Source organism: Nomascus leucogenys, chromosome 5 (assembly GCF_006542625.1).
Source record: "Nomascus leucogenys isolate Asia chromosome 5, Asia_NLE_v1, whole genome shotgun sequence".
NCBI lineage: Eukaryota > Metazoa > Chordata > Mammalia > Primates > Hylobatidae > Nomascus > Nomascus leucogenys.
The window spans coordinates 55,614,198-55,639,955 of NC_044385.1; the positions used below are offsets into that span (position 1 = coordinate 55,614,198).

Genomic DNA, 25,758 nt, shown 5'->3' on the forward strand with positions numbered 1-25,758 from the left:
GCCAGCTGCCCCAACAGGTTGAGAAACCATCTTTATTTAAGAACTGCCTGCTACCAGAGTCAATAAATAACTATCATTACAAGAAGTACAGGAGAGAAATAGTAGGCCAGTGGGAGTGGTTCCGTTTTAACAAACACTGAGTCAAGTCAGTGGTCCGATGAAGCCCTAGCATTTGCCAAGCTGTGAGTCTCTCTAAGCTGTGCAGGCCCTGGATGGGACAGGTAAGTTAGAGGAGTCTTGGGGCCGAGGCAAGATGTATCCCATCTAAGGGCACTAAGTGTCATGGGCCCCAAAGGCTGCCTGGGGCTCTGGCCAAAGCTATCTGACCCATTTTGTTTCTCTCATTTTCCTTTACGTCCTGTCTGCCCAAAGCCTATGACCATATACACAAGTCCACGGGTGTCCCGCAGCTACCAGGTGCCTGTTTCCATAGAGCTTTTTGGAGGCACATAGAAAAATGCCCTTCTAATCCCTTTTATGCTAAGAGACTCTCTGGCAATCCCCATCACATCCAGGAGGAAGCCTAGGGTAGGCCTCACCCAGGGAGACAGAGCACCACTGTCATGCCAGTGGCCACAGGTTTGACCTGTGTCTCTGACCAGTGAGCCAGTTGGCAGTGCCATTCTGAGACCAGGCAGAGAAAAGATTCCTCTGTAGCTGGGGAAGAGATTAAGGGAGTCAAACATTCCTAGCCATTTTGGGCTCTTGCCCAGAGTACAGGCTGGCTGGCCCTTGGGGCTGCCCTAAAGAGTCAGCATATGCTGGGATAAGCACTGGGCTGTAACCAGAATTCCCAGATGAGCCCCCTTAATGGCTTCCCGTAAGGTGCGGGGCCACAGCAGGTGGGATCTCCAAGACATCCTGGGCTGAACACTTTGATTCTAAGAGTCTCATCTCTGGATGGACACTTGGACCATCTCCTGCCCCTCCAGTCACAGCTTCACCTATCCTAGACCCCATGTCAACAGCTGTCAAAATTCCTCAAAGGTCCCTCAGAAAGAAGCTCTTCCTTATTCCAGGGCCTCCTGGAATGAGGAATGTCATTCCAGAGGTTTTTTTCTGATGTTTAACCTGTTTCGTCTGTTGTTACTTTATGAAAAGAAAAAGACACCCCCCACCTACCCCATGGCCTTGCCACTCCCTGGCACCATTTGTATCATGTGCTGCCCTGAATGAAAGCAGATAACCTGACCTTGCTGGGCCCTGAGACTCCATCAGGAGAGAGCTGCCTTCCCCCTGAGGCTGGGTGTACATCTGGATTGTTAGAGCAACAAGGACCACGGAGCCAGGGCAAAGGGCTCTGTAAGGGGAGCCCAAATGTATGCAGAAGAGAGGACACTTTTCTCCCTGGGCCCTAAGAGGTGCCTACAGGTGGTTCCTGTCCCTAGTCCCCAAGGTGTTTACTGGCCACTAAGCTGTGGGGTAAAGTACTTGTTTGTGGCTGTTCCTCTTGCCGTCTCCTCTGGGGCTTGATGTGTGAGAGGAGATAACCCAGAACCGTGGTCTCATCATCACAGTGAAAATAAGCACACTCTCAACTCCTCCAGCCCATCTGGGCAGAGAACACGAAAATCAGAGAATCCCTGGGCAGGAGGGGATCCTGAGAAGCATCTGATCTAGTCTTCTGCAAGCAAGCTCATGTACAAGTCACTCTAGCAGAAGGCTGTTGCATTTTACAAGCTTGCATGTCCTCAGGTCACCTATTGTCTTATTAAACCTTAGTCAGTACTCTACCTGAAATCTCAGGCTGCAGGAACATTTATTTTATTGTCGTTCTATCCCTCAAATTCTGTCTGCCCAGGTTTTCCTGGGGCTCAGTTTTCCCTGGTTAAAAACCCTTCGTGGGTCTCCCAGGAGGTCTGCCTTCCTCCCCTTTTTAGTGGACCTCATTAGCATTAAGGTACTTGTAAGTATCGTTGGCCTCAAGCAAGTTTAGGGGCTGTAGCCTCCAGCTTCACTGGTTAGGTCCTATGCCAAACCAGCTCCTCCCTCAGCCCAGCAACTGGACACCTGTCCCCTGCTTCCCCTGACACAGCCCGAGGCAATGAGGAAGGAATTGGATAAAACTTGGAAGGAGGTTTTGTTCAGCATCCCCTTTCTGATGGAGAACCAGGCACAGGCCAAGTCGTGGCCAGAGGGGGGCCAGGAGGGATGCTAGGCCAAGTTTAGACTCCCTGTCAGGGAGAATGGTCATATAGCTGAGCCCCTAGCACCCTTGCTTGTAAGGGTTGGGAAGAGGTGAGGAGGCTTTGATGAGCCAGCTCTAGGAAAGCTGACCTGGGCTGGGGGTGGGTGGGTAGGGTGCAGTGGGGATGTGGTTGTGGCAGGGAAAAGGCATGTGAGCTTATATTTCTAAAAAATTGTAGTGGGTAAACATCAACATAAACCTGCCCAGGAAAATAGAGCAGGACTTAAAAGTTTAAAAAACCATTAACAAAATAGAGCTCTAACTGTAAACTACAGAAAACAGGCTCAGAGCTTCCGAGGACATATGCCCTTCAAGATGCCTGTCCCGCTGCCCCCTGTGAAGAGCCACCTGTCAGAGCACGGGCTTTGGGGTTTCCTGGTTGTGCTGCTGCTCTTGCCTAGGGAATCTGCTCTTGCTTTGGCCTCTTTGGAGGGTGACAGGGAGCTTCAAGTCAGCACTCCATGTTGAAGTTCGGTAGAAGCTCTGCCCACACCTTGGACTGGAACCCAGCCATGCCAATCCCCATGATCACCAATCCGAACCCCTTGAAGTAGAATTTTCATACCCTACTGACTAACCACCTTCTTAGCCAGGCCATAGCCATTCAGCAGTGCCTCCTTCCTCTGGGTAGACAAACAGCCTTGAACAGAAAGGTGGGAGACTCGAGTTCTTAACCCAGCCCCATCTCTTCCGGGCTGTGACCTTGGGAATCTCAGATCCTCTCTGGACCACCTCCATTTCCTCATCTGTTGAGGGGCTTGAAGAAGTTGAGCTCTAAGGCTTCTTCCAACTCCGACGTTCTGTGACTGGTAGTATACCCAGAGCTCAGGAAAGGATGGCCCATTTATTAACCCCTTTTTCTCTGGGGAAATGCAAGCAGTCCAAGGCCGTCTGGGAGCGGATCTGGCCAGGTGGTCCTAGGTATACCTGGGAGCAGGCAGGGCCACATTTATCCTCTGCCCTTCCCAGAAACCTCCCAATTCCAGGACACACAGCATGAGTGCTGCATTCCCCTCCCAGGCAGGAGTGAGTCAGTGCTGGGAGAGCAGAGTCTGGGGCTGCAGGTCGGGGAGGCCGAGCTGACTGCAGGCAGCGCTGGAGGGAGAGGCGGGTGCGTGATTGGCCATCTCCTGCCCAAACCCTGGAGGGACTGTGCAGGATGGGTCTTGGAGGGGTGGGAGACCCCACCAAAACAAGCCCTTTAGTCACCCAGCCACCTGAAGTGGCACTGTCAATCTGGGGATGACAGGGTCAGGTTGGCAGTGTTGGCTGAGAGGGCATCGTCACCTAGGTTGTGACTATCTCAGACCAAGGCTGGTGCCCCTTTCCACCAAGGGCCCTGGCCTCTCAACTGTTTTTGGCTCCCACCCCAAGCAGCCTGGAGTATCATCCCCCTCAGAGCTGAAGGGGCTCAGGCTCCCAGCCTCAGGCATCGGGGTGCTGGTTCTCAGCTGCTTGGGCAGGCAGGAGCCCCTAGGGAGTCATCAGGGACAGCGTCAGGGTCCTTGCTGCTGCTGAAGGGAGAAGGTAGGAGAGTTCTTGGTCCCAGGGCTTGCCCTTCTTCCTTAGACTGAAGGATGGTGAGGTGTGCACTTCGCCCCAGTTCTTCAGCCTGTTCATGTCTGGTGTTCCTGCCGGGCCTAGGACTGCTCTCAAGTGGCTGAGTCTGTATAGGGTCCCAGAGTGCCATCTCTGCTGAGTTGAAGACATGTTTTTAAAACCCCCTTCTTCCCACAGGCCTGTTCCTTCCCTCCAGGCAGCCTAGAGCTCAGGTATAGGCGTCAGTGTCATCATGGAAGTTACTGCCTGGTGCCTCTCGATTTAAAGAAAATCCTTGCGTGGGTTCTATCCTGCGGCAGAATATAAAATATCCTACCTCCTACAAAAAGGGCACTGTTTAAAGTAGGTATTTAAAACCAGCCACTCTCTGGCACAGTGTCAGGCCACCTTGGCAGCAGGAAGGGGCCGGCTGGCTGTGTCCATTGGAGGTGGCATCCAGCTGCGGCGCAGAGGGAGGGGTTCCAGGATCAGAGCTCCAGGGAGCCTATGAGGATCAGCATCGCCACGGAGTGGGAAACGATGGTGCCAGGGTGTGGTGCTGGGCGGACTGCCATGTTCTCCACCATCATGCTTGTGCCTGAAACCAGCACAAGCTGAGTCAGCTGGGCCTGGGACTACCCTAGCCCCACCCTTGTGGCAAGACTAAGGAGACTCACAGGGCCAGCAGCAGGCCTGGGAGCGGACGGCTGGGTGGTCTTCTCAGTCCGACTCCTACGGTGTTTTGTAGGCCTTTTGCTATTGCTGGTTGGTCCTCCGCCTCCCCCTGCACCCTGCTCCCTTCCCTGGCCCTCGGGGATGTTCTGGGGGCTGGGTAGAAATGTGCTGGCAAGGCAGTTCTAGGACTACTTTGCACTTGGTTCCTGCCTGCCTTCCACTTTCCTTTGCGGATAGAGATTGGAGTTGGCCTGGGTGGGAATGATCCCCTCAGGTATCTGGGTGGATCCTGAATCTCTCGAGGGGATAAGGGCAGGGGAGGGGCAGCACCTCCATTCCTCACGATGTGGACTTCTGCAGGGATCCCATCCCCTCCGGGACCTGTGGTCCGAATTTGTACCAGGGCATGGCCAATGTCTTCAGGCACTGGGATTTCTATCCAGTTCTTGCCGGTGAGGTGGAGCGTGGGAGTCAGGTGTAAGTCATTCTGGTACAGCATCTGTGGGAAGGAGGTTTCCAGGTGGAGTTTCCTGACACCGGGCTGATCGTTGAGTCATTCCCAGCTTTAGGTACTGGGAGGAGCCCTGATGGTTCTGGGCTCTTGAGGTCTAGCCTCCTCACCCCTCCTCCCCATTGACAAAGCTCCTCATTGGTGGAGGAAAGCTTGCAGGCCACTGAACTGTTTCTGTGGACTCCTTAAGCTAGAAGAACCCCCATACTCCATCCCCATAGTCCATCATTGCCCCTGTGAACTCTGCCTTTCTGCAGTGATACCATCTGCCCCTGTTTTTATAGTTTCTACTGCAAGTTACCGAGAGAATCGTTCATGAATTTCATTCCTCTCACAGTCACAAACCCTTTGCTTATGTCTCACTCAGATGCCTCTTGCTATAAATTGCTGCTTCTTATGTTCACTGGAAACACAGAGGAGCTGTTCCTTCCCATTCTGGGCCTAGCTGATTCCTTCCTCACCTTATAGCCGGTGACTGCAGACTCATTTCGGAAAGGGACCACAGGGTCCCACTTAATGCTGAGACTGGAGCTTGAGAAAGTCCAGGAGATGTTGCCAGGAGGTCGCTGCGGAGCTGCCAGAGAGGAAGAATTGGAGAGATGTCCAAACATTTCCCTGGCACCCCGCACCCCCTCACCTTTAGCCAGCCTTTCTCTGGATGTTTGCTTCTAGCAGTTACACCCAGCACATTCTGTCACCCATGTCCACGAAACAAAGCCCATGAAAATCCAAAGGTTGGAGAAGTGTGAGACGCTTCAGGGGCCATGAATTCCATTCCCTTATTTCCATTAAGCTCGCTGCCTAGTTTCTGTTCAGACCAGAGCTGGTGGGCTAGAGCATTTGTCTTATCATTCGGGAAAGAGTGATCTCAGAGGCACCCACCCTCCAACATATTCCCCTACCCCCACCCCAGGCAGACAGACTCACGGGGCTTCATGGTCGTGGCGTTGGCAGAAGGGCTGGCAGGCCCAGTGCCAGCCCGGTTGTAGGCCCTCACGGTCACATGGTACTTGGTGTTGGAATGCAGGCCGCTGACTCGGGCACTGGTGTCCAGCCCTGCTGTCCTCACTCGGTCTGCGGCTGCTTCTTTGTCCCCAGCTTTCCAGTAGCGGATCTGAAGGAGGCGGGGGTACCCAAGGGGTAGTAGTCAAGCCCAGGATCTCAGGGCTGCCCCGGCCCCCAACATTCTGTTCCTTTCTTGCTCATCCTGGTCCTTGTGACCCAGTCTCAGGCCTCGGAACCTGGACACTAGACCATGAGCACCCAGACAGCAGGGCCGTGTGGGTGTGAGTCCCTGCTGTCTGTTGGTGCCTAGTTCAAGGAAGGTGCTCAAGACATGGGTCAGGGAGGGAGCCGGTGGCACAGGCTCAACCTAGCAATGGCCTGCTGGAACCCATCTCATTTCATTAACTTGGGGGGCTACCGTAGGCATTCTGCTAAGGGACAGAAAATGCTTATTTGTACTGCAAAGTAGTCCCCTGGCCCCAAGCAAGCTTCTGAAGGTTGCCTAATAAATGAAAACCCATTTTCATGGTAATCATAGCATGAAGACCTGCTAAATATGCTTTCAAATCAAGGGCAGAGTTTGGAATTATCTCCACACTGTGGCTTGCCTAAGCTATTGTACTCAAATCTAGAGTACTTTACTGGAATGAACTTGTGCTATCACTAGTAGGCCCAGCTTGATGGTTCCTTCTTGCTCTTCCTTCTTTCTCTCCCTCTTGCTTCCCCTCACTTGTCATCTGCTCCACAGGTACCCCTATGTGGAGTTCTCATGGGCCCAGGACACAGGCCAGACTGCTGGGCCCCAGACTCCCCCGGGACAGGATGATCAACTGTCCATAGAACGGCTCAGGCTGTTTTCTGTGCAGCCCTGGACAGGCCAGCCTGAATGGGCTCTGGGATGAAAGGGGCAGGCCATGCCCCTTCCCAGAACCTGTTCCTTCTACCCTCCCAGCTTCCAATGCTGGCTCTAGCCAAGCATTTACTTTAAGGCTGCCCCCAGGGTCTGTCTTCCCCAGTGGGCATAAGCCATGGGGTCTTTTTTTTTTTTTTGAGATGGAGTCTTGCTCTGTCGCCCAGGCTGGAGTGCAGTGGTGCAATCTCAGCTCACTGCAACCTCTGCCTCCTGAACTCAAGCGATTCTCCTGCCTCAGCCTCCTAAGTAGCTGAGATTACAGGCATGGGCCACCACGCCCAGCTAATTTTTATATTTTTAGTAGAGGCGGGGCTTCACCATGTTGGCCAGGCTGGTCTCGAACTCCTGATCTCAGGAGATCTACCGCCTCAGCCTCCCAAAGTGCTGGGATTACAGGCATGAGCCACCGCGTCCGGCCTGCCATGGGGTCTTAGTGAAATTTGCATTCACAGTGCTGCATAGACTGGATGCTCAGTTTGCCATGTCAGTGAACCAGGGACGCCAGGAGGAATGATTAGTGATCTGTGAGTTGTTCCCACCTGGCTTTGAAGCCCCAGCACCCCTTCCTCTCCCAAGCCCCAGGTTGGTGCTCACCTCATACCCCAGGAGGATACCATTCATGTCCTGCTGCACGGGTTCCCAGGTCACGTTCATCTCTGAGGATGAGACCCCTTTGGCCCAGACCTTGGTAGGGGCCACCCTGGGCTCTGGGGACCGATACAGAATGGGTTTGGATTCCCAGGGCCCCTCTGTGTCCTGCAGAGCAGCCCCCAACCAGGATTGCCTTTGCTTAAGATTTTGGAGGAAAGCCCAGGGCTCAGGATGAAGACGGAGTGGGAGCCCCCTGAGCAATGCTCCAGGGCCCACTTCTCTTCCCAGAGAGCCTCCCTTTTCCTAACCCCGAAGGGAGACAAGGTAGCAAGAGCTGGAAGTGAGGCCAGTGGTGTGGAACCCAGGTGTCCTCTCAACCTCCTCCTATGGAACTGAGCTGGGAGATGAGTAGCGTTCCCCCACCCCACACCTCTGTGGACAAGTGGCTGGGGTAGGGACGAGCAGTGGGCCCGGGGGCAGCCCACCTTCCTCAGCTGAGTACACGAGTGCAGTGAGGCTCTCGGGCCCATCCCCGCGGCGGTTGTAGCTGCGGATCTTGACCTCAAAGGGCGTGTAGGGCCGGACGCTCTCGTTGCTGTAGACGAAGTACTGGGCATCGGCGCCGGGCACCCGGGCGGTCTGCCAGTGAGTGCTGCCCTGCCTGCGGAAGGACAGCAGGTAGCCGAAGCCGTCTCCGTTCTGGTACTCCCGTGACATGGGCTGAGGGGCAAGAGCGTGGCATGGGCGAGGGTCCGCGGCACGTGTCCCTGCCCGTTCCCTGGCCCCACCCAACCTTTGCCAAGAGTAGCAGCCCTGGACGCCTACGCCTGCAGCGTGGATTCGCGTAAGGGGCAGCGGGTGCGTGGAAGGGGGACAGGAAGTTATCCGCGTTTGCGTCAGAGCTGTGCAGTGGTCCTCTCTGCAGCTGCTCAAGCGGGAGAGGAGTTAGGGAGGAGAAGGAGGACATCTGACCCTTGCAGCTTACCGTCCAGTTGACGATGAGCTCTCCGGGGGCTCCACCTCCTCCGCTGAGTCCTGAGGGTGCCACCGAGGGGGCTGTCAAGCGCCAAGGGACACCAATATGGCTTGTTAATGAGCAAGGAAGAAATGAAAGCCCCGAGCCTGTGTCTGTAGAGCATCGTAAGATGGGAACCGCTTCAACTGGGCCCTGGGTTTGCCCTCCAGTGGTCCCTCTGAACATAGGCTCTGGAGTCAGGCAGTCTTGAAATCAAATCCCACCTCCTCCATTTACTAGCTGTGCTTCCCTGGGCAAGTTACTTAACCTTTCTGAGCCTCTGATTCTCTTCTCCATGAAGATAATTATGTTTCTCTCAGAGGCCATAATGAGAATGAAATTAGACAAGACGGTGGTTAGCATAGAGCAGATGATGCACGCAAGATCATTGTCCTCCTTACTCCATCAACTTAAACTAAATCACAGAGACCAACTCTCATTTGCTTTAAAATAAGGGGAATAAATAACCCGGAACTGCAGTTAATGCAAACAAACAAACAAAACAAACTACTTTTGGGCTCCAGGGTGATATATTACTATTTTTCTTTTTGTTGCAGATTTAATCTCCTAATTGTCTCTAGTATTAAACAAGGCTGATATTAAAACAAGAATTTATTTCATCAGCTCCTGCAGCTTGGTAGAGAGTAACTTGGCTGGGGGTCAAAATATTTCCGCAGAGAATCCAGCAGCTGGAGATTTTTCACTTGCTTCTGATGACAATAGTTTAGGGCCCTGTAACTTGCAAGAGGCACTTAAACACATTGGCCATTTGATCCTGTGAGGTGGGTGTTATTATTGCCCTTCTCAGGGTGGAAAGACTGAGGCCAGAGCAGTTAATCAACTTGCCTAAGGTCACACAGGTAATACATGGCACAGGTAGAATCTGAACTCAGCCCTTCTGATTTTAAAGCCCGTGATGTTTCCTTTGCATCACAGCTGTCTTCACAGCTACATATATTATAGTATCCCCAGCTCCTGGGATACTATAATAGAATAAAGGAGTCCCCTCATTTCTCCACATTTGACCCTCCAATAAATTCAGGATCAATCAAAGAAAGTGCTCCCTCTGGAATTTCTTAGGAGAGGTACCAGCTAAAAATGTTGAGTGATTCTAGAAAAAGGGCCTGGAGAGTCAGTCTGGGGCATGTAGGAGAACATCTTTCAGGAAGACAAGAAGGTGGACCCTCACTACACATCCAGTGCAACAGGTCTGGGCAGGTGAGAGGAGGGGAGGCAGGGTCCTTAACCTATGCTCCTGGTCCCAGGCTCTCATTCCAGGCCTTCCCCATCTCATCCCTCAGAGATGGGCAGGAGCCTCTCAGCAGATGCTGACTGGAGCCTGTGCCTCCCCCACTCTCTCCTGGGTTCTCTTCTCCCCCTCCTTCCCCACTCAAGTTCTGACACCCGCACGCTTTTTGCTGAGGGTTGTGGGCAGGTTATTCCTTCCATCTGCTCCCAAAGAAACCATCGAAAGGCTTGGAGACACTGGCTGCTTCCCTAGCCCCCTGCACAGAACACACACACACACACACACACACACACACACACACACACATCTTTCACATCAACTGATTTCTTTTCTTTCTATCCTTTTTTTTTTTTTGAGATGGAGTCTCGCTCTGTCGCCCAGGCTTGAGTGCAGTGGCACGACCTTGGCTCACTGCAAGCTCCACCTCCCGGGTTCAAGTGATTCTCCTGCTTCAGCCTCCTGAGTAGCTGGGATTTACAGTGTGTGTCACCATGCCTAGCTAATTTTTGTATTTTTAGTAGAGACGGGGTTTCACCATGTTGGCCAGGCTGGTCTCGAACTTCTGACCTCAGGTGATCTGCCCGCCTTGGCCTCCCAAAGTGCTGGGATTACAGCGTGAGCCACTGTGCCCAGCCAGCATTAACTGATTTCTGTAGTGCATACTCTTTCAGCAGGACATCTGTCTACCACCCCATGGTCCTGGGTTCAAGTCCAAGCTCTGTCAATGTGACTCTTCCCTTCTCCGAACTTTGGTTTTTCCACTTTAAAAAATTAAACTTAAAAAAATTATAAATTCACATGCAGTTGTAAGGTTGGCCAGTTTTTAAATGAGGAGTTTGGACTAGATGGTTTGTCCATGCAGTGGCCCTGGTCCCAACTTGGTGTTCTGTCCTCCTCTGTTTTGTGAGAGTCTGAAGCCTGTGAGCAGAGTTGGAACTCAGCATAATTGCGGCTGGCTTGGCGTTCCCTATAAGTGGTGCCAGGGTCTCTGCCCTGATGATAGTTCTTTGGGACACACAGGACTCTCACCTGCTTCCTTGGTCCGGATTTTGCTGGAGGGCCCACTAGGCTCCCCAGTGCCCAGAATGTTGCTGGCTATGACCCGGAACTCATAGTCCATCCAGGGGGTGAGGCCCAGCACCTGCGCAGTCTCGGCATTGCCCTCGATGTTTGCAGGATCTGCAAGGCACCAGGGAGTCCATGTTCCAGCATTCGCTTATTCATCTGGGTGCAGAGGGCAGGCACTGGCCTGAATCACCACTTAGCTACCCAGCCCTCACTTCGGTACTTGCCATATACTAAGCACTCAGTACCTTTTTCAGAAATGATTGAAAAACTACTCAATTTCCCTATCTTGGTGCCTCTGCCAATGCTGTGTGCACCCCCACACCCCTATGCCCCCACGAATATTTTCATTGCTCCAGTAACAATCCTACCAATTCTTCAAGGGCATAGACCAAGCACCTCATCTTCTAACTCTTTCCGGACTCTCCTACTTTCTGTGTGACTGTCTTCCTGCCTGCTTGCCTGCTCTCTGCTGGCAGAGGGCAGAGCTTGTCCCTCTTTGAAGCTCCAGGCTCAGTCCTGGCCCTCAGACCCCTGATCCCCAACCCTTGACCCTTTCCACCTCCTACACCCAGCCAAGCCTTATCAGCACTGACCCGGGTGGGGCTCAACACTTACTGGTCCGAACCTGCTTCCACTTCCCTGCAGGTGGAGTGCGAGCTTGCAGGGTGTACTTAGCGATGGGGCTGTGGTTGTCGAAGCCACGGCTCCAGCTGAGCTGGATGGTGGTGTCGCCAATGTCCCTCACCACCACGCCTCCTGGGGGACCTGGCGGACCTGCACCAAGAGGTCAGAGCACAGTGGGTCAGAATTGGGCAGCTTCCAATTTGAGCCAACCTCCTCCCAGCCCGGCTTGAACTGGTACAGTACCAAGACAGGGCAGCAGAGGGCGCAGTGGACACACACTCAGGCGGGAGGGTGGGCAAGGGATGTGGGCAGTCGGGTCTTGTGCCAGTTGGAGGGTGGAGGGACGTGTCTCAAGGCTGGGGGGCTCACAGAGGCCGTCACATGGAGAGGTGCATAGATCTCCCAGCACTAGGCTTTGAAACTTTGGGGCTCAGTAAAGCACTCCTGTCTTGGGATGTGTTTAGGAGTGGATTTTTAAAATTTTGGCTTTGGAAGAAAAATGTCCTGATCATTTAGGACCTGTGAAGAACCACAGGGTAGATCCAGCTCACAGGAGTTCCAGCAGAAGCCCTTCCCCGCAGCTTTGAGGGAAGGGAGGGGAGATGGGGCAAGCAGGTCAGAACAGCCCGGCTGGGCTTTAAGGGAGTTGGGGTAGGGGTAGAGGTGGGAAACCCCTCACCTCGGACCAGGACTGTGGCCTCCTTGGACGCGCTGTCCACCACCGTCTGGGCCATGCACGTATACTTCCCCCCATGGCGCAGCTGGGCATTCAGGATGGTCAGATCCCCAATGGTCTCCTTCTGCACATGGGGACAGTTAGGGGCAGCAGGTCAGACCACCGGCCCTGACCAGTGCAGCAGGCCATGAGACATGAGGCAGAGCTTGGGAGTCCCCTACTCCATGATATCCATGGACCCCACTGGATCTCAGTTTTCCTGTCTGTTCAATGGGAGGAATCACGACTCACCACTTAGAACCACTGGGGACTAAACAACAAAGTTTGTTTCAGGAGATAGTCAATGACTGTCCACATTGATAATGTCATTTGCCCTAGGGGGCAGGCTAACAAGAACAGTAGTGGGAGTGTCTTGGTGGCTGCCCACAATTCCAGGTTTGTCCCTAACCCTCTCCTAAATGCATGGTCCCTGCGTGGAATCCAGGAAGGTCGGCTGTTCATCCAAGGATGAGCTTGCCATGTGTGGGCCTGGGGGAATGGGGACGCTTAGGTTATGGGGTTCTTAAAGGTGGGGATGGCTAAGGACATCTTGGGGCCCCTGTCTCTGTAGAAGGAGGGAGAAGCCATGGGGCTCTGGCCCTAGGCCTCACCACATTAGTTCTCCGGTAGTGCCCTCCAGGCTTATCAAAGTCGATGGGGAAGTCGTCCAGGGTCCAGGTGAAGGTGAGGTCCATGGTGGGGTCGTGGGAGGCATGGCACTGTAGGGTCAGGTTGTCACCCAAGTTGATGTCGGCACTTGAAGGGGCTAGAGTGATTTTGGTTGCATCTGCCAAGAAAAACAAGGCCCCTGGGTGGATGGGGGAGGAAACGGGCCCAGGCCGGGGCCGCAGGGCAGGCTGAGAGGCTCTGTCCTAAGGCCCAGCAAAGAGAAGAGGTGGTGTGACCCACAGGTCCCAACTGCCCAGGACTGCATCAGTGTGTGGCAGGCAGGGAGGCAAGACCAGAGTCTCGATGGTGGCCAGGGGGTGGTCCCAAGCGAAACTGAATCCTGGGGTGGCCTCGACACCCAACTAGGAGCAATGTGGACACAGGAGCAGGGGAGGACAGTACCCTGAGGAGGCTGGGCCCCCGGCCTACCCACATGGCGGCCCTCACCTCGCACAGATAGGATTCCAGTGCTGTTGGCTTTGCCCATGAAGTTCTCAGCAAAGCAGGTGTATTTGCCTTCATCTGACCGGCTGATGTTTCTTATGATCAAGGTGCCATCTGGAGTTACAGTCACTCTGTGGCAAGGACAAAGCAGATGTGGCCAACTCAGGCATGGTTGTCCCTGGGACTGGCCAACTCCTGTGACTGTTGTCACAGGAGGGGAATTGACCTCCATGGAGAATGAGGAGGAGCAGGAACTGTGCAGGCTGGGGTGTGGGTGGTACCTGCTGCTGTTGACCAAAATCTCTGTGCCTTTGCTCCAGAGCACCACGGCCTTTGGAGCTGCCCGGGGCTGGCAGGGGATAATGATCTCTCCCCCGCGGGCCGCGGGGATCAGACGCCTCACGGGATTCAGCCTGAAGTCAGGGGCGAGTGCTAGAAGGAAAGGGGAGAGTCACAGAGAAAAGTACTGTCACCGTTGATTAAGACGTTACTTGGCGCGCCCTTTGAGGCCACCCCATGAGTGACTCCTACCAGCACCTCTTCCAGAATGCATCCAGAACCAAGTCCTTTTTTCTCTGGCCTAAGCTATCAAATCTCCTGCCTGGACTATTGACAACACCCACCCCCCGCCCCCCACCACCACCCCCGCCACCCCACATCAGTCTTCCTGTTTCTGCACCTTCCTTCTACAATCTTTTCTCCACCCAGCTGGGAAAGAACAGCTTTTTCAACTCACACTCAGTGAAGCCCAGCTCTTCACAAGTAAGTCTCCACCTTTCCAATCACATCTTGCTCCACTCTCTCCCCCATTCATTATGTTCCAATCACCTAGCTTTTTTCTTCTCTCTCTCTCTTTTGAAGTTGTAAAGTCTTTTCCTGCCTCCAGACCTTTGCACTTGCTGTAAATCTTGCCTGGAAATTCCCCAGATCTTCACGTGGCTGGCTCCTTATCATTCAGGTCACAGCCTAAATGAGACTTCCTCAGAGAGGACTTCTCTGACCACCCCATCTAACAGGCTCATCTCACGCCCATCACTCTACTGGATTCTCTTTTCTTTTCTTTTTTTTTTTTTTTTAAGACAAGTCTTGCTCTGTTGCCCAGACTGGAGTGCAATGGCACAATCTCAGCTCACTGCAGTCTCTGCCTCCAGGACTCAAGTGATTCCCCTGCCTCAGCCTCCTGTGTAGCTGGGACTACACGTGCGTGCTACCATGCCTGGCTAAATTTTGTATTTTTCATAGACATGGGGTTTCACCATGTCGCCCAGGCTGGTCTCGAACTCCTGAGCTTGAGGCGATCCACTCACCCCTGCCTCCCAAAGTGCTGGGATTACAGGCATGAGCCACTGTACCCTGCCTGGATTTTCTTTATACTATATTTGATGGCTAGCTGAAATTATTTAATTGTTTTATTTGGGGTTTATTTGTCCCTTTCCCTCTACTGGATTGTAAGCTACTTAAAGGCAGAGACCGTATCTTTTGTATTCATCCCCTGTGAAGTGTTGAGTAAGTATTGGTTGAATGGATGAAGGAATGAATGAATGCTTCTTAGCAAAGCTTCACTAAAACCTGATGTGGTGGGTATCACTGTGTCCATTTTATGGATGAGGAAACTGAGGCTCAGTGAGCTCAAGTCACACAACTAAATATTAGCACTGGCTGACATTTCCTGGGCACCTGCTGTATGATGGGCAGGCCCTTTATGCTGTACCTCTTTCATCTCACTTGTTCCATACAGCAGCCCAAGAGGGCAGGACTATTATTGCCTATATTTTATAATCAAGAAACTGAAACACAGAAACACTAAGTAACTTGCCAAAGCTCACATAGCTGAAAGGGTTGGGTTATAGAGATCTGACTGATTTGGTTTCTGTTTTTTTCACTCACTGCAGCAAACATTTACCGTGTGCCAGACATGGGACAAGTCAGAGACCCTGCCCTCTGGCAGCTCTCAACCCTGTGTCTCATCTCCTTTCTTAAATCTCTGAGTTCTCCTACTTAGAAACTGTTGGAAAACCAGTTGGAAAATTGCCACAGGGTATGTGCGTGTGTGTTTGGAAACACCTAAACTCAGAGCTCTGAAAGCCACCATATGCATGTCCTTGGGATGTCCCCTGCCTCCCTGGGCCCCTTACCTTGCACGGCTAGCTCGGCGCTGGCGTAGATGGTACCGTGCTTATTCTCTGCCACACACTGGTACATGCCCGAGTCCTCCAGGCTCAGCTTGGAGAACCGCAGGTCCCCGGCCAACACCTCCACCCGGTTCTGTGCAGAAGAGCCCAGAGCCCAGGGGGATCAGGACCACTGGAGCCACAGGGAGGAGGGGTTGGCAGGGGTGGGGGTAGTGGAGACTCTAGGCTGATAATCCTTAGAGGATATGGCTCGTATGTCCAGTCCTACCTCAGGGCCGCCTGAAACCTCAGGATGCAGATTACCCAGGCCTCCCCAAAGCTGGAAGGGGAGGTGACCCAGTCAGGACCACATCACTTCTTTTGTGACTGAACTGTGCCTGGATCCAGGCCCAGCCTGTGACAATGGGACTGGGATGGGAAGAAGTCCCCAGGTGGTCCTAGGACCACCCTGTGACACCCTAATTAGCCCAGAGGTGCTACTAGTGGTGCAGGGGAAGTTCTGGGGGGTGAGGGAACCAAGTGAGCAGAGCACAGTTGTGATGTGTGGGAGGAAGCCCCACGTCTCCTACCTGGGAGGCCAGAGGCTCCCCGTTCCGCAACCAGCGCACTGTAGGCCGGGGCTTGCCGGCGGCTGCACAGCCCCAACGCAGGTTGGAGCCAATGTCAGCCTCTGTGTCCGAGATCACTTTTAGCCACTCAGGCTGAGCTGTGGGAGCCCGGAAAAGAAAACCTGGCATGAGCTAGGAGGAGCTTCCAGCTCATTAAAAGGAACAGAAAATCAGGGCAGCAGTACCTGTGCCAGACAGCAGAGGGCGCCATGAGCATTCTGAGACGGAGAAGACAAAGAGGAGGGGGCAGGAAGAAGGAGGCACAAGAAAGCTGGCACTCTGTGGTTGTGCCAGTGGCTGCTTTCGCAACTTAAATCATTCTGGAGCTTCCTGTGTGCTTTCTGCACCCCTGACTGAAGCTCTGAGCTGACCACAGCACTAGCCTCCTCTGGTCCCAGACTCAGTGCAGTCCTAGGGCAAGCAGGCTCATGCAGGGGGCCTCCCAGTCTCCTCCCTGACTTTTGGGTCTGTTTCCTTGGGGACAAGGGTGAAGGCGGGAAGGGGGGTCGGGAGGGGCGGAGAAGGTGTCCCTGGCTCTGTACCCTGCACGATGATGCGGCCCTGCACGGTATCTCGGCCCTTGGAGTTCTCCGCCTCACACTCGTAGGTGCCCTCATCCTCAAAGCTGACGCTGGGGATCTGCAGGGTGGGCTCAACTGTGGTCCACTGCGGGGACAGGGAGCCATCCACTTTGCGCCACTTGATCCGGGGGACAGGGCTGGCAGGAGAGACAAAGCCAGAGGGTGTGGGCTGAGCTGGGCCTACCCCTCCAGTGCCCGCAGCACCTCATACCCAGACTCTCAGGCCCTCCTGAGATGCTGGGCCTGGGAGGAACAGAGGGAGAGAGGGTGCCTTCTGGCTGATCCTCACTCTCCTCTCCCAGGTAGGCTCAGAGCACACGCAGGGAAGGGGCAAGAGGCTGGGCTTCTCTACCCATTCCCCCTGCAACAACCCTGGAGCCAGTGAAGCTGGGCTTCTGCAGGGTCTGCACCCTGAAGCTGGCCTGCCCTCCCCCGCACTGGTCACCATGTCTGTGGGTCTGCCCTCCGCCACAGTGGCCTGTGACCCGGATCTTTCTGGGTTCTCTTTTCCGTTGCCCCTACAGGGCAGGCCTTGCCCCTACTTTCGGAGGGACTTTAGTTAGTAGTAATCTGTGCACTAAAACGGACTGAGGTATCAGTTTTAATGGGTTAATATATTTAATATATTCCCCTTCCACATGCTTTTCTTTTTTTTTTTTTTTTTTTTTGAGACAGAGTCTCGCTCTATCGCCCAGGCTGGAGTGCAGTGGGGCAATCTCGGCTCACTGCAAGCTCCACCTCCTGGGTTCACGCCATTCTCCTGCCTCAGCCTCCCGAGTAGCTGGGACTACAGGTGCCTGCCACCGTGCCCAGTTAATTTTTTTGTATTTTTAGTAGAGACGGGATTTCACCGTGTTAGCCACCATAGTCTCAATCTCCTGACCTCGTGATCCGCCTGCCTTGGCCTCCCAAAGTGCTGGGATTACAGACGTGAACCACCGCACCTGGCCCCCCTTCCACATGCTTTTCATGTGGATTTTCTGGGAGCCCAAAACTTCCCACAGGCAAAGATTATCCCAGGTAACCATAGGAGATAGTTGAGGGAGGAGGGGGCCAAAGTACAAATCACATTCTTTCTTTCATTCTACAAACATTTATTGAGCACCTGCTATTTGCTTAGCCCTGTTCCAGTGAATCCTTCTTCTAGGAGTGCAAGAAAGAGAAGGCTTTCTGTTGTGATTCTCAAATAGATCACTGTTTACACTCACGGAACACTTAACTAAATTCCAGGCACTGTTCTAAGTATCTCACATATATGAACTGATTTAATCCTCATGACAACCCTATGAGGTAGGTACTATTATCACCACCATAAAGAAACTGAGGCACAGATAGGTTAGGCAGTTTACCCAAGGTCTGTGGGTGGCAGAGCTGGGATCTGAACGAGGCAGACAAGGTTGGAGTCTGTACATTGTGCTGCCTGCCTCCAGCCCTGGGTGTTACTCAGGCTGTCTGAGCCTGCCATGCGCTGCTGGAAGACCAAGTGATCCTGGCCGTGGAAGGCCCCTGGCATATGCGATGCCTCACCCAGAGAGTTAGTGTTCAATGAGTGGTGGTCGATACCCACTGTGTGCCCAGTACTTTGCTAGACCCCATGAGGGACACCAAGATGAGAGCCCTGACTCTGCCTGCCCTCACCCTGGGGTCACCTGTGCCCCCGAGAGACCGTGCCCTGCTTCCCCTCCCTCTTCACACTCACTTCCCAAAGGCGAAGCACTCCAGGGTGACCTGCTGCCCCACCAGTGCATAGGTCTCTGCTGGGAACCGGGCCTTGATGCTGGGTGCAAAGAGCCGGGTATCTGGGGGGAGAGGGTTTTACAAATCAGATGCAGATGACTCCAGGTCAGGTGCTCCCATGCTTGGGATCTCAGCACCTTTCAGAGCAAACTCTGTCTAGGCAGCTGTGTGGAATCCCCTTGAGGCCTGGGGCAAGGGCCTGAGGATTTGAAGCAGGAGGATCTAGGGGTCCAAGGCCTGGAATCAGTGCCCTGAGAGCTGATCTTCCAATCTCCAAAGGAAAAACCCTTTTCCCAATGCCCGCTGACCCTTCCAGTTCCCTCCCTCCAGCCACCCCTGGCCAAGCCTGACCTTCAGCAGCCAAGTTGAGCTGAGCAAACTTGCTGAAGACGCTCTTGGTGGAGAAGTCCATGTGGCTGGTGGCCAAACAGGAGTAGTTGCCCAGGTCTGAGGCATTGGTTCGGGCAATGTACAGGTTCCCTGTGGTCTGGGACACGAAGTGACGCCCGTCCGTCGGGATGAAGTTGGGGAACTCGTTGAGGAGCCAGCGGTAGGACAAGCCTAGGATGCGAGGAGTTTGAGGAAACCAGGGGGTACTGGGCTAACAGGGCCACTCTGGGTGGGACCCCAGCATGCTGGTGGAGTTCTGCAAGCCCTGTCCTAACAGCCATCATCCTCTGAACTGGGGCTAAGGGGAGACCTGGAGGGAAAAAGCTACTTTATTCCTGCCCTCAGGGAGCACTAAGTCTGCCAGGGATCGCAGCCCTCAGGGACCACCCAGTTTGAAGGTGGAAGCAGGGCACAATGATGGCAAATTACAGACCCATAAAGGAAACACAGATCATTTAAAATTAGGGTCCCAGGGATGGGTGCTTCTAAGGGTCATTTCCAGGGGTCTCCTTTTATTCCATCCTTCCTCTGCCAAGCATCTGGAAGCCCTTCCTGTGCCCTCTCTAACCCTGGCCCCAGGTCAGGACTCACCTGGGTAGTGGGCAGGTGGGTTACAGGGCAACATCACCCCCCAGCCTTCATGAGTTTTCACTGGGTCTCGCTCCTCCTTGGAGAATTCCTGCAGAACTGGAGGCAGAGACCAGGGGCTCAGCACTGTCCTCCTGGCCTGCGAGCCCCTCCCCGACTCATCCTTCATGGAGAAGCAGCAGTTCACTAAGGCATGTCATGTGAGGTCAGGAAGGCCCAGCTTGGGGGTGTCAGTTGTCCTTTCTGGGTACTTTCTCCTAGCCCCCTCTCCCCCTCCCCCAAAGTGTCTTGGTCCCCCGCGGGTCTCACAGCCGAAGCGGAGGATGGCCTCCCTGCTGACGACAGTGCCCACTGGGTTGGAGGCCAGGCACTGGTAGACCCCGGCATCCTGTGCCTTGGTGGGGTTCATGATGACCAGGTTGCCCCCCACCAGCTGGTGACGGGAACCTGGCTCCAGCTTCATCTCGGTACCATTCATCTTCCACCTGCAGCAGGGGACAGAGGAAGGGGACCTCTGAGTCCTGCCTGGTGGCAGAGCTGATGAGAGGGAAATTTCAACGGCTGCCCAGGGCCTCCCAGCACCCACTGCAGAGGACTTACCGATAGGTGGCTGGAGGGCTGGCCCGGGCGCGGCATGCCAGCAACACCTGCTCCTCTGTGGACTCCTCTGGGAATAGCACACTGAGGGGCTGGTCTTCAAAGACAGGCCCGAAGGTGGTTGGGGATCCCAGGGCTGAACTCCAAGCTGCAGGTGATGATACCACCAGAGGCCTCAGAGTCTGGGCCTGGCTGGAGCCTGGCCTCTTGGGCTGTGCTGTCCAGTAAAACTTTCTCTGATGATGGGAATGTCCCATTTTCTGCACTGTTCAATGTGGTAACCACTAGCCATGTGGGGCTATTGAGCACTTGACATGTGGCTATTGCGACTGAGGGATGACATTTTACATTTCATATTACTTAATTAATTTAAATTTGAATTTAAATAGGCTGGGCAGGCCCCATCTGGCCATATTAGTTCAATCAATCACCCATCCTACACTCAGGTATTGAGCACCTGCTCTATACCCAGCACTGGGCTAGAGACTGGCTTGTAAAAATGATTAAGACACAGTCCTTCTTCTTCAAGGGGCTTGTGGTCTAAGGAGGGAGACAGGAAATTGACAGTGCACGGCAGCAAATGCCATAATGGCATTTCTACCTCAGAATGGAGGCAGTTCTACCTCCTGGGGGGCTTTCAAGGGAGGCTTACAGGAGAACTGATCTGTGGGGTGTGAGGTGCATGAGACGTCGCCAGCCACAAACATGCAGAGAGGATGTGTGTCCCTGGAGCCTAATACCCTTACTGGGGCAGTGTGGACCAACAAGGCCTGGGCCTGGGTACTAGGCTGGCCCTCTACTAGCCATGGGACCTTGGGAAAGTTATAGAACCCTTCTGAGCCTCAGTGTCTTCACCTGTGAAATGAAAAGAATATGAGTTCACCTCCCAGGGTCTGTGTGAGGATTCAGCCAGACAAACCCTTGGAAGGTGGCGGGCATTGAGAGTGTGCTCAGCAGATGTCTGCTGGAGCCACGTGTGGGGTGGGGACTTGGAGGAGGAGGATTGCCTTATGGTGGGTGGAGGGTGGGCAGTTTGCTTTGGTGGCAGTTTTATACAATACCAGTATCACAATTCAAGAAATGTCCAGAAAAGGGAGTGACTTGCCCATGGTCACCCAGCAAGTCTGTGGCACAGACAGATCAATTCCTCCTGAGCTTGGTGGACCAGTGAGTACCACACAGGCAAGTGGGGCAGACTCCTCTCTCTTCATGCATCATTGTCCTGCTGCAGGGCAGGGCAGGGGATGAAGAGCCACAGATTGGCCGGACATCCCATCTGCCCTTCGGCAGGGCTGGGGCGGGCTCTCTGCTGACTGGTGGGGCCAGTCCGTTTTGCTTCTTAGGTGTCAGGTGGGAGCCAGGCTATCCCTAATTGGCTTCTGCCTCTTAACACAGCTGATTTCAGGCCTTCGTTGGTGGGTCATGGGGAAAGGGATCCCCATTAACCAATTAGTTCCTTTCCCAGCGCATCCAGCCGTCAGTCTTCTTCCAGGAGTAGGGGGTGACCCCATGCTGCAGATGAGGCTCAGCTCTGGCCCCCTGGGAGTGAGGGCAGCTGCTAAGCAGCTCTCAGAATGAGATAGGAGGTAGGGCTCCCAGGAATGGCCCGGTGCAGGCATCCCTCATGCCATTCTCCCTCCCTGCCGCCCCAGGCCTCAGAGGCGGAGGCGGTGGGCGGTGACGGCATCATCTCGGCTGGAGAGCCTAGCTTAATCCCAAGTTAATGATGGTGGTGTAGGGTAGGAATCCTGCCCCAGCTGGCACTGCTGGGAGGGGAGGCAAAGGAGGGGCTGGGAGGCAGCCGGGCTGCTGGGAACCACCTAGTACAATAGCAGCTTCCAGGAACTCTGGGTGATGGGGTGGCTGAGTGGGCTCGGGGCACGTTGATACATTCAGACTCTTTCTTCCCAAGAAACCTTTCTCCTCTGCTCTCAGCTGTCCACTCACCCAAATATTCACATACACACCCCTTTGCATCTCTCACCTACACACATTTTCTTATATGCACACTCATATCATACACACATTCGTACATATGCACCTCCCTAAGCTGCTCAAACGGCAAGATACACACATTTACACACACATCCATTCCCCCCCGACACACAGCTATAGATGGCCATGGAGACTTTTATATATAATCCATGCATTCATAATAATAAAAATAGGTGCTGTCGATGGAGTGCTTACTATTTATCCCACACCATGCTCTATATTTCCTTCTCATAACCTCTTTATAAGATAGGTATTGCCATTTTCTTATTTTCCTGATATGGAAACTGAGAGAAAGCTTCAATAACTTGCCCCAGATCCCACAGCGAGAAGGAGCAGATCTGGGAGGTTGGACCTTGGCCAGGCTGACCCCACCACCAGCATTCTTAACCCCAATGTCCCTGACTCTTGACCTCTGTTTCCCATCAGAGCCACCAGAGGCCCTGCTCCATCTCACAGATAAGGAGTCAGAATCTCTCAGAGAGAGGCTCAGGAGACAAGTCTTAGAAAATGCCCCTGGGCATTCTGCAGGGAGGCTGGGGTATGAGAGCTGGTCGCACTGTGCTGTGAGACTTTCTGGACACATTCGTTATCCCCAGCGTAGTACCACCTCCATGCAGACACCTCACTCATACCTCCAGCCTCTCAGCCATCCATATCCACAGACACCCTCACACACCCACACTTGCCTCTTCAGCTACATACACACCCACCCACACATGAGCCTTCCCGTGTGTGTGCTTACACATGCACACGCAAAAACACGCTCTCTGCCTGTAATCCCAGCACGCTGAGAGGTGGAGGCGGGAGGATCACCTGAGCTCGAGAGTTCAAGACCAGCCTGGCCAACATGGTGAAACCCTATCTCTACTAAAAATACAAAAATTAGCCGAGCATGGTGGCGAGTGTCTGTAATCCCAGCTACTCGGGAGGTTGAGGCAGGAGAATCGCTTGAACCCAGGAGTCAGAGGTTGCAGAGAGCCAAAATCACACCACTGCACTCCAGTCTGGGTAACAGAGTGAGACTCCGTCTCAAAAACAAAAACAAAACCCCCAAACAACAACAACAACAACAACAAAACACACTCTCCCAGGCGAGGCCAGCCCTTCCTTATTCTTGTTCCTCATCCTCTCTGATTCTTTTCTGATGCCCTGTCCTGGTAACTTTTCCCCCAAACACAGGCATGAGAAACCTTGCAGAGAAACGGAGTTAAAGAGATGAGAAGGTGGAGGGGGATCCTTGATACCCCTCCTTGCACTGGAGTGCCAGGAATCCACAGCTATATCCCGAGGACAGGGCAGCAAGAAAAGCCCAGAGCTGAGGCACCTTCCTGGGAGGAGTGGGGGCCCACGATGGGATTGGCCACTCCTGTCTCTCTCTGGAACTCTGGGAGGTGGCAGACCAGATCCCAGCCCCTTGGCCATTGGCTTCGTGTGTCTCTGGGTCTAAGGACCTTGGATGTTGTCCATACCCCTTTCCTCAGATGGTGTGGATCCAGCACTGAGGTGTCCCTGAGGGAGCAGATGCCAGAAGCCCAGGCGTCTCCCCTCTGCTCTGTCTGGGGTGCACATCTCCTGCTCTGTGCAGTTGAGGCTCCCCATCCCTATAACTTTTCCCAGGCTGGTGGACCCTTGGACAGGTAGCGAGGCCTGGGTGGCTGGGTGGCTCCCCCCACACTCTGAGTCAGCCCTGTTTCCCAGCAGCCTCACTGACTGAGCTGCAGGACTGGGAAGCAGTGAGGACAGAATGAGAACGTCTGAAAGTATGCCAGTGGAGTCCCTCCCTCGTGAGACAAAGGGCCTGAAATGCACCGGCTGTGGCCTTGCAGGGGGTGTGGGGTGGGGGAGGTGGAGTCTGAGGTGCTTAGAACTCCAGGACCATGGAGAGTCCCACGGACATGTTTAAGGAGAAAAGCATCTATTGATCTGGGCTGAGGGTCAAGGCACAGGCCAAGCAGTGGGTCCAGCAGACCCCTTAGAGCAGGAGGCGGCTGGGGACCTTCCTCTTGCCCTAGGACAGGCCAGCTGCCTGGCTCCTCTGGCCTGACATGCTCTCCAGAGTCCAGCTGGCCTGTGGCTCTCGGCCTGCCCTCTTCACCCTCTCCTTCCCCTCCTGCCAGCCTCCCTCTGCCTCTCCTCCAAGCTGGGAGCTCCCCTGGGAGGAGAACCTGAGCTCCCTCCTCTGCCGCATCTCTTCCCAGATCCTGTTCTATGCTCGGTCCATTTGCTGGGATGCAGCGTTGCCTTAAGAAACCCTTCCAGGGCTTAGTGGGATTGACTGCTGTCTGGGGACTACAGAGCCCTGTCTGGGAGAACATCCTGCAATGATGGAAATGTTCTATGCTCTGTGCTATCCAATATGGCTACTGAACGTTCGAAATGTGGCTAGTGCACCTGAGGAAATTATTTTTAAAATGGAATTGAATCTGAGTTGTGGCTATTACCTTCTATATTGGACAGTGCAGTCTGTGAGGCCACAACTCCGGGTGATACTGTGGAGGTCTGGCATGCCATCATCTTGCTGTGTGACCTAGGGTAAGCCAGTCACCCTCTCTGGGTCATTCTTCCTTCATCTATAATACGGCAAAGACATATTCCCTCTCCTCCTAAACTCAAAGGAAGGTGAGATCTACAAATGGGAAATTTTAGCAAGGAAATGGCCTCAGAAATCTAGCTGCTCCCACAATGCAGAGCCAATGATTTCTGTAATCGTCACCCAAATCATAGCAAAGATATAACGCTATAATCATGCCTGCTAGGCTTCAAAGCCCAGATGAGCCCTCTTACCTGAAGAGGAGACAAGGGCCACAGCAGCTACCAGCAGCAGGTGTGGCTTCCTCCTGGTGGCTGTCCCCATGGTGGATGTCCGGGCAGAGGTGGGGATCGGAGGAGAAGAGCCTCAGCTCAGCTTGGGGACAGCCCAGCTGGAGGCTGAGAAGGACCTGGGGAGGCAGACAGACAGGAGGGCTCTGAGCCGAGGAGCGCCCCTCCCAGCTCCAGGCACGTCTGGGCCCATAAAGCTTTTACCTCGGCCTGGGGAGCTGCCGGAATTGCCCAAGCACTAATTTTCCCCAGGGCCCCAGAGGAAGGGGCTTGGCTATTACCAAGAAGCTCTTCCTGGGGCTGAGTGCCTCCTACTGGTCCCCTGGGAGTCTGGCTCAGCCCTGTACCCCCACCCGCCCCCACTCCAGCCAGCCGGGTGCCGCTTAGGAAGTGAAAGCAGTGATTAATTGGGAGGTAAGAACCCACCTGCCCTCTCGCCCGCCCGTCAGCTCTTGAGGCGAGGCCGGGATAGAACAGGACTCGTGCATGGGTTGGAAGTCAGTAACATCTTCCTCTGGCAGGTGGGCTTGGGGCTGACTTTCTCCCTGCCCCTTCTCCTCAGCTGTCTGGGTGGGGGCTAATAAGCCCCTCTGGGAGCTGCCTTAAGTCTCCCAGTCTTGTTTTCCTGGCAGTGAGGAGGGGTCTCACTGATTTGTCCACACCCTCTTGCCAGTGGAGTCATGACCTTGGCCCCATTAGCAATGCCCCCAACCAGATGGGTGAAGGGGCCCAGCAGGCTTTCTGGGTCGAAAGAGTTAATGCAGCTCCCAGAGGAGCCTCCCTCTTGCACAGAGATGAGCTGAGGCTTGGTTCAATCCTTGAGCTCTGGAGAAGAACCTGTTCCCTGTAGCTGCTGAGAGCAAGTCAGACACCTGTCCCATCAGTCTGAGAGATGGGGCCTTCTCTTGGGAGGTGAGGGCAGTGGCAGAGCCAGCCTCCCTGTTCACTCCCAGTCCCTGGGAGGACTTTCCTAGTTCAGAGGGGAGTGTGGAATGTCAGGGGCCTGCTTTCCAGTTATTGGTTATCAGAGTGAACCTGGGTCACTGGGCTCAGAGCCTCCACAGGGGCCAGCGAGCCTGGCTGCAGATTCTGCTGCTCTGCTCT

The 25,758-nt window shown here is 54.0% G+C and overlaps 1 protein-coding gene across 4 annotated transcripts in view; it reads right to left on the minus strand.

The window, feature by feature from the left end:
• Nucleotides 1-25,758, minus strand: part of CNTN2 (contactin 2) — a 34,817-nt gene continuing 9,059 nt past the window's right edge. Inside the window, exons 1-23 of one of the 4 annotated variants that reach the window (XM_030813133.1) lie at nucleotides 25,081-25,130; nucleotides 24,619-24,773; nucleotides 19,843-19,987; nucleotides 19,552-19,727; nucleotides 19,246-19,341; nucleotides 18,616-18,825; nucleotides 18,227-18,326; nucleotides 16,489-16,664; nucleotides 15,908-16,044; nucleotides 15,342-15,471; nucleotides 13,488-13,638; nucleotides 13,210-13,337; nucleotides 12,705-12,880; nucleotides 12,058-12,178; nucleotides 11,370-11,528; nucleotides 10,716-10,865; nucleotides 8,408-8,478; nucleotides 7,908-8,142; nucleotides 7,426-7,538; nucleotides 5,841-6,027; nucleotides 5,375-5,487; nucleotides 4,733-4,901; nucleotides 1-4,325 (exon numbers count right to left, since the gene is read on the minus strand). In XM_030813133.1, coding sequence (XP_030668993.1) covers nucleotides 4,216-4,325; nucleotides 4,733-4,901; nucleotides 5,375-5,487; nucleotides 5,841-6,027; nucleotides 7,426-7,538; nucleotides 7,908-8,142; nucleotides 8,408-8,478; nucleotides 10,716-10,865; nucleotides 11,370-11,528; nucleotides 12,058-12,178; nucleotides 12,705-12,880; nucleotides 13,210-13,337; nucleotides 13,488-13,638; nucleotides 15,342-15,471; nucleotides 15,908-16,044; nucleotides 16,489-16,664; nucleotides 18,227-18,326; nucleotides 18,616-18,825; nucleotides 19,246-19,341; nucleotides 19,552-19,727; nucleotides 19,843-19,987; nucleotides 24,619-24,688 — 3,123 coding nt within the window. In that variant the 5' untranslated portion in view covers nucleotides 24,689-24,773; nucleotides 25,081-25,130 and the 3' untranslated portion in view covers nucleotides 1-4,215. Of the gene's footprint in view, nucleotides 4,326-4,732; nucleotides 4,902-5,374; nucleotides 5,488-5,840; nucleotides 6,028-7,425; nucleotides 7,539-7,907; nucleotides 8,143-8,407; nucleotides 8,479-10,715; nucleotides 10,866-11,369; nucleotides 11,529-12,057; nucleotides 12,179-12,704; nucleotides 12,881-13,209; nucleotides 13,338-13,487; nucleotides 13,639-15,341; nucleotides 15,472-15,907; nucleotides 16,045-16,488; nucleotides 16,665-18,226; nucleotides 18,327-18,615; nucleotides 18,826-19,245; nucleotides 19,342-19,551; nucleotides 19,728-19,842; nucleotides 22,177-24,618; nucleotides 24,774-25,080; nucleotides 25,131-25,758 lie in introns of those variants that run through there. The other 3 variants (XM_030813132.1, XM_030813131.1, XR_004030125.1) reach the window with 3 other exon arrangements.